Here is a 12261-nt window from a genome sequence, read left to right as displayed (position 1 = left end):
TTAGGTCAGTTTCTGTTGCCTAATGAATCTGCTGCAAATTGAAAAACAAATGAAAAAGTCAACACCCCACTTCTTTTCCCCAGAGATTTTTAGATTTTGAAACTGCAGAATCAGGGGTTGTGGACCTGTCTCTCTCTCCCCACTGACCCCTCATCTCTGGTCAGGGTGAACTCCTTGTAATTCCTCTGTCACACTGAGCATGCTCCTTCCCCCAGAGGCTGGTATGTTCCCTTCCCTCTGCCTAGAATGCTGCCCTCCACCAGAAATCCCCACAGTGTGCTCCTCATCCCCTTCAACTATGGATTCAAATGCCTCCCATTTTAGGGGCACCTGGGTGGCTCAGTTGTTAAGCATCTGACTCTTGATCTCAGCTCAGGTCTGGCACTCAGGGTCATGAGTTCAAGCCCCATGTTGAGCTCCACACTGGGCGTGGAGCTTACTTAAGAAAAGAAAAAAATGCCACCTACTTTAGTTAGATCTTCCCTGGCCACCCTATTTGAATAGAAACCCCTCCTCGCCTGAATATACATACACTTTCAGTTAATTTATGTGTTCTTATTCATTGTCCCCACAACCCCTCTAGCCTCTACTCCATGAAGATTAGGATTATTTCTTCCACTGTTGAATCCCCAGTGCTGAGAACAGTGTCGGGTGCATAATAGACACTCAAATAAATATTTCTTGAATAGATTAATGAATCAATTTTCAAGATTTTTTCGTCATTGGAAAAGGCTGCTCACAGTAAGATAGAGAAATGACTCATTTAGAAAAGTGGAAATTAAGAAAATATGAACTGATATGCCAACTTTATATGATTTCTTAACCAATTAAACCTAGCTTCCTGTATTATGCTATATTTCAAGTGCTCTTTTAAAGAACTTTTAGGTCAAAAAGGAAATAAAGCACTTCAATTGCAGAATATATCAAAATGTAATGACTTAAGAATTGAAGAAATTAGAAAAAGAACAAGTAATATTGAAGGAAGAATTTCATTAATTAAAATAAATGTAGAGGTTAATGCATTAGAAAAACAGGAGAAAGGCAGCAATATAATTGATAGATACGTATGGTGGTTGCTTAATAAAACTTAAGAAATAGAAAACCATGCTGACAGATTTAAATAAACAAAGGGAAATAACCACAGGTGTGAAAGAAATTAAAATGATTATACTATGTATAAATTCAGGCCAAGAGAAATGAAATTTTATATGAAAATCTTACTTTTTAGACCAAAATAAATCTCAGATCGGTGAACATTTAGAGTGAAACTGAAATAAGAAACATATAAAAGAAAACAGAGTGGAATTGTGAATTAACTTGAAGGAAGGAATACTTTTCTAAGTAAGGTGAAACCCCAAAACCGTAAAGGAAAAGATTACTCATTTTTTTGAATAAAATGTGAAACTTCTGTAAAACAAAAATACAAACAGCAAACTAGAATATCTTTTCTCAATATCTGACTGGAAAGCAGCAAATCGTATTTGAAGAGTTTTTACAAATAGGAAAAAAGCGAACGTTAGAAAAAGTGCATAGGACACAAAGATCTCACCCACAGATGTGCAAAGGGGCAGAAATGCACAAGATATTCAGGTGTGTGGGTAATTCAAGAAATGCACAATTAAATGACAAAAGGCTTTTCCTTCCGGTGTACCCAGTACCCTTCCATGGCAGACTGTATTATTGTCCCCCATTATTTACTCCCTGTCCCCGGAAGCGGACTCTGCAACCTCAGCCCCACCTTTGGCCACAGGATGTGCAAAGACAGTCCAAGTCTCAAAGCCTGTGTGAAGAGCCTTTACCCGCTTTCTCTCTGCCCCAAGAGCAGCATGTTCTGAACAAGTTGTCTCTTGAGCTTAGATCCTGGAGTGAAGAGGACCGTAATTCAGAGCCACAGCGAACCTAAAACTGTTGCAGCCAAAATGTAACGTAAATGAGAAATAAACCCTAATTTTGGTAAGACAAGGAGTTTTGGAGGCTCTTGCTTACCACAGGCAAAAGCTAATTAATTAATATTCCTCTGGGTTCTACTTAGTGATCGAATGAGCTGCCTGATGGTCCCTATTTTACCACTTAACAGCAGGGACTCATTGGGCAAGAGTGATTGCTTTTTCTAAGTGTCCACTTCCTCACCCACGTGACACTTAGGGCTCAGTCTGTTTTTGCTGTTTTAATTATTATTAGTAAGATAAAGAAGTCACACTGAACATCATTTGGAGAAGTAGTGCGCTTTTTTTTCTGTTATAATTTATTTTATTATTAAAGTAATCATTATTAATCATTGAAAACTGAAGACCATAGATAAGGATAAAGAAAATAAAAACTATGCGTTCTCATCACTGTTAATATTTTGAAGCACTTCCTTTAAATTTTATTTTCCCCCATGCATTTTAAATAAAACCATACATAGTTCTGCTACCTGCCTGCCTTCCCCCCCACCAGCCCTGTATTATTCTCACTTTCATTACTATCTGCATTACAGATTCTGTAAACATTTTCAATAGCTGCATATCTTCAAGGCTACCATTTTAAAACTATATTCCTTGTTTTATATTGGCCATTTAAGTTATTGGCCCAATACCAACTTACTGATTTTATAGAAAACATGTTATTTTTAAAGAACTATTAATCTTTCAATCTAAACGGCTTTAGTACCTTATGATGTTGACCAGTCTCCTTCATCACATGTAGTTTCTTCTAACTTTATGCTCTTTCAGTGGGCATTTCCTTATGAAAAAGGACATGGTGACCAATAACCTTGGTAAGTTACAAACATTGAAAATGGACAGTATTTATAACAACCTTCATTTCAAAATCCAGACTCACTTCCATAGATTGAATGATCTGGTAAAGAATTTGTGTGTGTGTGGGGGGGGCATGTAACCCAAAAAACAAGGCAGCTGGACATTCTAGGAAAAAAACAGAAGGTTCTATTAGAAAAGCATGATCTAGGGGCATCTGGGTGGCTAGGCCATCTGACTCTTGATTTCAGCTCAGGTCATGATCTCGGAGTCCTGAGATGGAGCCATGAGTCAGGTTTATGCTCAGCACAGAGACTGCTTGAGATTCTCTCTCTCCCTCTGCCCCTCCCCACCATGCGCTCTCTCTCAAATACATGTATCTTTAAAAAAAAAAAATACAGGGGCGCCTGGGTGGCTCAGTGGGTTAAGCCGCTGCCTTCGGCTCAGGTCATGATCTCAGGGTCCTGGGATCGAGTCCCGCATCGGGCTCTCTGCTCAGCGAGGAGCCTGCTTCCTCCTCTCTCTCTCTCTGCCTGCCTCTCTGCCTGCTTGTGATTTCTCTCTGTCAAATAAATAAATAAAATCTTTTAAAAAAAATACACAATCCAAATGTAAACTCATTGGTCCAAATCAGAACTGGATGTATGTATGATTCAACGGAAAAAACCAAAGTAGATTCCAGGCAGGAGAAATGTTGATTGAGGAGCTGTACTGTACTAGGGATATATGGAAGAGGGCACATGTTTACTCTTGCAACAAGAGAAAACAAAGGCAACCAGAGAATCCAGGAAAATGAGATGGCACAAGTAAAGCATAATCCAAATATGGAGGAAACTAAAATGACACTCATGTTGAGCAGTTCGTGTCTATGAAAAGATCATTCATTTGAATTTTCTCCTCTGAAGGGAATGGGTAACTGAATAATGAGGTGCAGACAAGGAAATGTAATTATAGCACACTAACTGGCTCTGAAAGGAAAAATATTTATCTAGTCATAATAATATGTTTCTGTTTATTGATATTCAATTTTTTGGAGCCAGCCTACAGATAAAACACGAAAGACTTAATTATGATTATAGAGCAAAGTCTGATTGTTATCAACTTTGACGGTATGAAAGTCAAAGTATGGCCGGCAGCCTTTGGAAGATGGAAGGGAAGAAGACAGGCAACATAGCTTAAACCTTGTCTTGCAAAGGTAGGGAGTCAGGTTATGAGGAGTAAGAGGTATGGATAAAAAAAAAAAAAGAAAGAAAAAGAATACTGGAGCATCTGGGGTGCCTCACTCGGTTAAGCATCTGACTCTTGATTTTGGCTCAGGTCATGATCTCAGGGTCATAAGATCGAGCCCAATGGTCTGCTTAAGATTCTCTCTCTCCCTCTCCCTCCGCCCCTCCAGCCCCCATGTTCTCTCTCTCTCTCTCTCAAAAAGAAAAAAGAAGAAGAAGAAGAAGAAGAAGAAGATGATGATGATGATTACTATTTAAGTTTATAGTGGAAACCGGGGCACCTGGTTGGCTCAGTGGGTTAAGCCTCTGCCTTTGGCTCAGGTCATGATCCCAGGGTCCTGGGATCGAGTCCCACATTGGGCTCTCTGCTCAGCGGGGAGCCTGTTTCTCCCCACCTCTCTCTCTCTGCTTACTTGTGATCTCTGTCTGTCAAATAAGTTTATAGTGGAAGCCATTAGATGAGCTAAAAACAATGTTACTGACTGTAGAGGAGGAGGACTTGAAACAATGTGGAGAGAATTGTCCTGTAGGAGCTCTTGCCCCCCAGCTTCATGTCAGCCCTTGCCCGGCCAGCACTGGGATGCTCAACCACAGTGCCCCTGTTCAGCCACTCCCAGAGAAGCACTGTCAGCAGGGACACTAGAGGGACGCTGAGGCTCCAGGATGAAAAAACGAGGTGCTCCTTCCTGTTGGCTCCTGGTTCCTGTCAGTGTTTTTCCAGCAATGACTTGTCACCTCTGCATGAACAATTGTCCAGTAGCAGCCAAAGGCTCTGGTTTGCAGCTGTTCTAAAACCCCTGGTGCATGGGGTACCAGGGTCACCTGGTGCCCACTCAAAGATGCCAGCACTATCCGGCTAGCACCCCTCTTCAGGGACTGAACCCCAGCTCTGGAGACAGCACCCTGGCCCGGGTCTAGCAGCCCTTCCTCCAAGTTTCCTCATTTGAATTAACAAACCTCTTCTGTGTCCCCCACCAGCCCCCTGCCAGTGGCTGCTCCCTGCAGTTGTCACCTGGGAGCTGCTATCTGGTCCCCTTTTTGCCTTTGGTTCGCCAATATCTGATTAATGACGATTCATTGTATTAAACTCTCACAGTTAAAAAATAAGCGGTGTGATTTGTTTCTTGCCCTGATCCTGGCTGATCCCAAGAATAGGTGGGTTAAATTCTCATTTATTACTGCAGCGAGTTAATAGATCATGTGTGACTAAAGTTAATATATCAAAACTTAGCGGGGTAAGCGTGTTATATAGAGAGATGGGGGTGACCACCAGAATAACTGTCGCCTCTGGGGTCAGGGCTGGGTTTGGGGGTGAGGAGTGGATTGTTGCTCACCTGTATAATTTCTTTTAAAAATTTTAATTCTCTATCCTCTCTCTTTATATTTATTGTGGAACCTCATTGGTAGGGAATGGAGAAAATGCAGTATCTCCTAAAATTTTAAAGTAAAATCTGGTGGACTTGAAAGTCAAAGTCTGATTTGCCATATTTTGGTAAATGGAAAAAATCCCTCAAATTCAAGTCTTCGAACAGCTCTAGTCACTAGTAACAAATAATCCTAAAATGAACAAATGAAAACCAATGTAATAAGTAATAATAAATTGAATACATAATTCATTAATAAGTTGAACAAATAATAACAATTATAATTGAATAAATTAAATTATTCCTCCATTAAACAACAGGACATGAAGTGGTTTTGCCTATTAAATGAAAAAGAAAAGCCTTGTTGAAAAGACAAAGGAAAGTCAGTGGATGGCAGAAATATTAAGACTCGGTTTCCCCAAAGATTCTCATTGTAGAGATGAGTGAGGAGAGCTCCAGACAGAAGAGACTTGGTTACAACTGAATGAAATTTTGCTGTCCCTGTGCTCTCAGGAGACCTATGCCGTCAGGTATAGTGTTAGGCTCTGGGGACTCCAAGGTCCCTTTCAGCAAAAACTTTCACTCTCATCAGAAGAGGCAGGAATTCAGGGAACACTCAGCATCCCTCTTATGTCCAGGCCCATTCACAAGGACTGTCCTGGGTGATGGGTAATCTTCCTCTCAAGGCTGTAAGATAAGTGGGATTAACTCTACTTTGAAGAGGAGGAAACCGAGACTCATAAAAGAAAAAAGAATGGTCCAAAGCCAGGAATGCCTGATTCCGAAGCCCCTATGCTCTCCCTTGTGGCACTGTGATCTACAAAGTCATGGTCATAAGTAACAGGAGGAGGGTGCCGACAGAAGGGGAGTGGAGAGCACTCTGTAAAGAGAGTCTCCCTGAGCTGAATTTGTTTGACTTGAAGCCCTATTTCAATGAACCATTGTGGTGGGAAACCCAGCCTCTCTCTGGGCCTGGCTCCTATAATACTAACACTCCATCTTTTTGCTGCAGGAAAAGAAGTTTGCTATGAAAGGGTGGGGTGCTTTAAAGACGGTTTACCATGGACTGGGACTTTGTCAAGACAGTTTGCAGGTTTGCCCTGGTCTCCAGAGGAGATAAACACTCGCTTTCTGCTCTACACTAGACGTAATCCCAAAGTCTATCAGGTAAGCTAATTTGCTGCCTTCACATATCAGTTATTCTACATCAGAAGATGTAGCTATAGATACAGAAGGCCTAGGTTCAGTAACTGACTCTGGCACAAACTACTGATTTCAAGGCCAATATTTCTTTTTAGTATTGTGAGCCAGATTTTCTTGTCATATTATTTGTTCTAGGACTTAAATATAAAGATTGTTCTGCATCTCTTGTTTCATATGAAATGAATTTGATACTCCATTTGATTAATATACTAATTGAGAACTTTCCACAGGTAAGAGTAGGGACAAGCAACAGTATCTATCATGTCTCAAATTGATTAAATAAGACAGTATCCTGTTTATTGTATTAGGGAAAATGGGGTATGTAAACAATTAACTTCTGTTGCAGAACCAATTATAATCTGTTACGTAAGATACAAAAAAAGGAATCTGGGGGCGTGGTGAGGAAAAGCTTACCTTCCCCTTGGGGGTGGGACAGGAACCAGGAAAGGCTTTGAGGAAGACACCTGTTTGAGGTGTGTCCCGCAGAATGGGCAGGGTTTGTGTAAGCAGAGACACACAGGGAAGTGACAAATGAAGTGGTGTGGACAAAAGAGAGCCTGCAGAGTATGTCTGATGTCATGTCGAGTTGAACGGAGGACAGAGAGGAAGTGCTAGCTAGAGTATGGAGTTAGTTAGAAAAGTAGTTTAGAGATGAATTCTAGGGGACTAGAATCTTCCTGGGGACTCTGGGTTTTATTCTGTGAGCCATGAGGCCCCAGTGGGAGTTTTTAATGAGGCTATAGGTTTTTTACTCTGGCTGCAGTGAACCTTCGTAGACTGGAGCTGGGAGAGCCTGCAGGTGATTGCCAGAGCGTGTAGTTCTGAGCCGCCCAACACACTAATCATGAGCTACATGGGTATTAAAACTAAATAAAATGAAAAATACCATTTTTCAGCTGCACCAGCCACATATCACGTGCTCAGTAGCCCTCTGTGTCTAGTGGCTACCATTTTGAACCATGCAAATGTAGGCTATTTCCACTATCTCAGAAAGTTCTATTTGAGAGTGCTAGAAAACCAGACTCAGGGAACTAGCCTGAGCCAGAGTAAGGGCACAAGTATGAGAACAGAAGACCGACATGATGAACATCCTAAACTGTCCTGAGATATCACATATGAGTCACAGGAAGAATAATGACCCTCTTGTCAAGAAAACTTGAATGGGGATGCTGGAGAATGAGTTACATTTTGGACCAGTGAGGTTTGGTCCAGCTATCGGGTATTTGCATCTTAGAGCTCAGTGGGCAGTCTGGAAAAAGAGATGCCAAAGTCTTTTACCCCGAGGTAAGAGTTGAAACCCAAAGAGTGATGTGATCTTAGGGGCAGAGAAAAAAAGCATGATACTAGACCTAAGTGGAACGAAGGCCAGAGAACAAGCACTCCACGGTGCAAGATAACTTCCCATCTCTACCCGCCCCTGTGTCTCCCTGAGCCTCCCTTTCCATCAGACCCAGCCAAGGCACCACACCAACAGAACCTGATGTGTAGCTCTCCACAGACCAGACGCACACGTACGTAGGGGCACACGGCTCTTCACTGAAATCTGCCCTTTGCTCTGTTGATGACAGCTTTATCCAAAACAAAGAGGAAAAGCCTTTATTTGGGTAGAGAGAAATTTACCAAGAAAGTGTACTCAAAAATGTGATTTCCGTAACTATCAAAAAACCAAGGGAGGGATGTTCCACAGCTTTAAAAAGAAATGGCATCGCAGTAGATGCCACAACATGGATGAACCTTCAAGACATTTTACAAACTTAAATAAGCAAAGACGCAAAAGGACAAGCATTGTCCGTTCCATGAAATTCCCCTTATGTGAAACCCCTAGAATAGCCAAATTCATAGAGATGGAAAAGTAGGATAATAGTTACCAGGGCCTGGGGGAGGGGACATTGGGGAGTTACTATTTCAGGGTACAGGATTTCAGTTTGGGATGATTAAAAATTCCTTGAGAGGGACAATACTGATAGTTACACAACAATGCTGATGACTTCGTGTTACTAAATTGTATACTTCAAAATGGTTAAGATGGTAATTTTTGTGTTCTATCTATTGTGAATCTGTTGAATATAAAAGTTTTGGAGCACCTTTGCTGTCTGGTTAGAACTTTAGGGTACATGTGTGTATTCAGGACTAACTGAACCCCTGGTCTTGTCCCTCAGTCCTCATAGGACTCATTGGTCCTTAGTCCCTCTACATAGTGGCCATGTACTTGAACTTCCACAGAGCACAGGCACCAAAACAGGTGATAAAGGTCAGTCTTTGGGAGAATGTGGACCCTAAAGGCAATGAAGAGGCTGTCAGACACTGAGTCCTCTCCTAATAAAGGGACCATAAAGGCAACATTCCTCATGTCTTTTCTACTCCCTTCCATTTGGAAAAAACCCTGTGACAAACCAGATCTGCACTTGAATTTCGCAGTGGATGGAAGCCTGAGGGTTTGGTGTTCAAGTGTTTTTACACCAACAGTCAGGATACAGGTTGGGTCAACGTCCAATACTAAAAACCTCAATGGCCCCAGGCTTGGCCCATATGCTACACTTGGTGTATGAGAAAGCAGAAGTTAACCGCGCAATGGTTTAATGTTCTCTTTTCCCAGAGGGAGGGCTTTTAAAGCTAACCGTGGTGCAATAACCTGGACTCTTTGGAGAGTCCCAGGTCTTCACAGCTACACTTCTGTAAGAATGAATCCAATCTGCCATCCCCCACAGTGGCTCATACAGTTAGTCACTGGTGGTGATGCACATTTTGCGCAATTACGGTGGTTTCTGGGCCTGCAGCTTTTCTCAAGGCTGGGACATGCCTAACTGGTGACTACTTTTGACTGACTGCAGATGAGATCACTGAGAGAGTAGCCATGCTCTGTGGAATGGGTCGATCTCATACCAGTCAGGCTCTGTGATTCTTCAACGATAAGAACGTTAAAAATAAAGGTCTGAGCTCCCAGCTCACCACAGAAACTTTACCTCGCCCTTTCTTGGGATAACCCCTTCTGTCTTGACACCCTTTTATGGCTCTGCCCTCACGGCAGCAGAAGCTGAGGTGTTCTCTTTGAGTTGATTCCATGGTGTTGTTTCCTGTTTTCTAGGTTAGTATGTCATTTCACAGGGGTGTGCCAGATTGAATACGAAGAGAACAAACGTGTTTTTCTACCTTTCCTACTTTATTGAATTCTTGAAGGCTTTTGTGACAGTAGAAGATGCTGGGGTCCCATAAGACTTGCCGCATGGACACTTTGAAGCTTTCACAAGGCCCCACATCCAGCCTCCAGCTCTTCTCATGACGTAGAAAGATTAAACAAACTTTTTCTACCAAATCCCCTTTCTCAAATAGGATTGGGATGTTTTTTCTTTTCTTTTCTTTTTTGACACAGAAATAAAAATATGGTTGGTTGTTTAAGGAGCTCCAGTTGGAGTTGGAATTAACATCTGGATTCTTTTAAATATGTAGATGGACAAATGTTTTTGTGTTTGGATTCCATGATTCAGTACAGCAGCACTTCCAAAAAAAAAAAAAAAAAAAAAAAAAAAGCCCAGATATGTTTGATTTTCTTATCTGTCTCAACAAATCCCACATCTGCTCTGGGCCGTATCAGTGAAGAACAGTATGATCAGACCCCAACTTGAGAAACTTGAGAGCTCAGTGGTAGAACATGTGACTTCGGGGAACAACCATGTGGGTTTCAACCCCTACATCAGGTCTTGTTAGCTGAAGGGCCTTTGGACAAGTGACTTGACTTCTCATTGTGCCCTTTCCTAATCTGTAAAGTTAGTACCTACCCCACAGTGTCATGGAGGGTGAATGAGCTACACTACAAAGTGCTTAGAACAATTCCTGACACATACGAGTGTAGCTATATTATAATGACTACGTAAGTTAATTTAGGATTCTCCTAACTGCTTGCTTACCATCCTGGAGAGATTTTAACTAGCCCGCAAGTTGTATGATCAACCTGCATGTTATTGTTAAACACAGGGCTAGGAATAGGCCCTTCCTTTGAAGGATCTTTGCTGTGGGATTTGCCATGGTCCAACTTGCAACTCGCTGATTAGAGGGCTCATCTTTTTTTTTCTCAAAATAGTATTTTGAGCATTTCTTAGAGTGTGCCTTTTCACGTTTCTTTTAAGAACGAAATCACTTCAGTGCCTAGTATCACTTAAATTGAGTTTGGTTGGTTATAAAAACAATCCAACAAAATACAAGAAATACGAAAGAACATTTAAGGTAATTACATAAGATGATCATTAATACGCTATTGTGCTGCATGTGGCGAGATCCTAAACTTTATTCCCTCCCCCATAAAGTGGGGTGAACAGTCTCTTTTGCCGCCTTGTCAGCATTTCCTAAGCCTCAAGCAGCACATGGCTCATGGATTCCACGGGCAGCAGAGAAGTAAGTGCTAGAAAAAGTGAGGCTGACAGGAGCCCTGAGTATAAGGGACCCAGCATCGTCTTACAAACCTTGCCCTAAAACCAAACGTTTTTCTTTCCCTTCCTTGTGATTACTTTTATATATTGTATTTGATAATGCATTAATAATTTCTTGGTACTTTGCCGTGTGTAGCAGTAACTATTTCTTTGGTAAAAATGTATTAAAGAAGATTGTTAAAAATCAAATGTAGTGGAAGACTTTTGAGCAGACTTGGAATAATTCTACTAAGTGTCAAATAATTTTGAATTGTTATTTTACCTTAATCTCTTTTCACTTGAAACAGGAGATCAGTGCAATTAATTATCTAACTATCCAAACCTCACACTTCGGAACAGACAAGATGACCCGTATTAACATCCCTGGATGGAAATCAGATGGAAAATGGCAGCAAGACATGTGCAATGTATGATATGAATAGACTCTTCTTTATACTGGTATAAAAGCTGTATGTTTAATGGGAATGTACTTTGCATATATTAATGCATATTCATGAAAAATCCTCCATTCAGTTACTCACATTGTCCCTGTCCCAAGGCCCCAAATGAATTATCCATTTCCCATTTATACCCACTTATTATGAATTGCATAGATTATAATGGGAGCATATTTCTTTGTAATTATTCTTTGATAAAGTCTCACTTTTGACAAAAGATTGAACGAGATGATAAATTTCTCACTTAAGGGAAAAAATTTTCCAGGTTCACTCTAAGAAATTAATTTTCCTCCCTTACACTCAAGATTAATAGACTGCTAACATCGTAAGCAATTAATTATTTATAAGGCCATATAGTATAGTAGAGTCAGGCTGCCTGAATTCATACCGTGGTTCTATGTACCACGATCATGGCTAAGTTTAATTAACTTGTCTGCGCTTTGGATTCTTTATCTGTAAAAGGGTTTAAATAAGATGATATATGCAAAAGGTTTAGGGCAGAACCTAATGTGTACTCTGTTCTCGATACCTGGTAGTGTTATTTCTCCCTCCTCCCCAGTGTTATTTCTTATTCTGGAATCCATTGCTCAGTCACTTTGGCTTTCTTTAATTCCTCTTTCTTACATACATAATAAATCTTTGTGCCAGGTGTTACTGAAAGCGGAAGACATGAATTGCATTAACATAGACTGGATTAACGGTTCGCTGGAATACATCGACGCCGTCAACAACCTGCGCGTTGTTGGGGCTGAGGTGGCGTATTTTATTGATGTTCTCACGGTAAGAAAAGTTGATTTTTTAAAATTGTGTTTAATTGGTTTTGCATCATAACACTGAGGATTTGCGTCGATTTTATGGCTTTTTTATTG

At 41.0% G+C, this 12261-nt stretch overlaps 1 protein-coding gene across 1 annotated transcript in view; it reads left to right on the top strand.

The window, feature by feature from the left end:
• PNLIPRP3 (pancreatic lipase related protein 3) overlaps nt 1–12261 on the top strand; it is a 35405-nt gene that overhangs the window by 3977 nt on the left and 19167 nt on the right. Inside the window, exons 2-4 of the mRNA XM_004751862.2 lie at nt 6341–6495; nt 11243–11362; nt 12041–12172. Of these exons, the coding sequence (XP_004751919.1) occupies nt 6341–6495; nt 11243–11362; nt 12041–12172 (407 nt within the window). The remainder of the gene's footprint in view (nt 1–6340; nt 6496–11242; nt 11363–12040; nt 12173–12261) is intronic.

The sequence above is a fragment of the Mustela putorius genome, unplaced genomic scaffold (assembly GCF_011764305.1).
Source record: "Mustela putorius furo isolate JIRA1106 unplaced genomic scaffold, ASM1176430v1.1 tig00003909_pilon_pilon_pilon, whole genome shotgun sequence".
NCBI lineage: Eukaryota > Metazoa > Chordata > Mammalia > Carnivora > Mustelidae > Mustela > Mustela putorius.
Note: the sequence above shows the minus strand (reverse complement) of the source record. Positions and strands in the feature narration are given on the sequence as shown.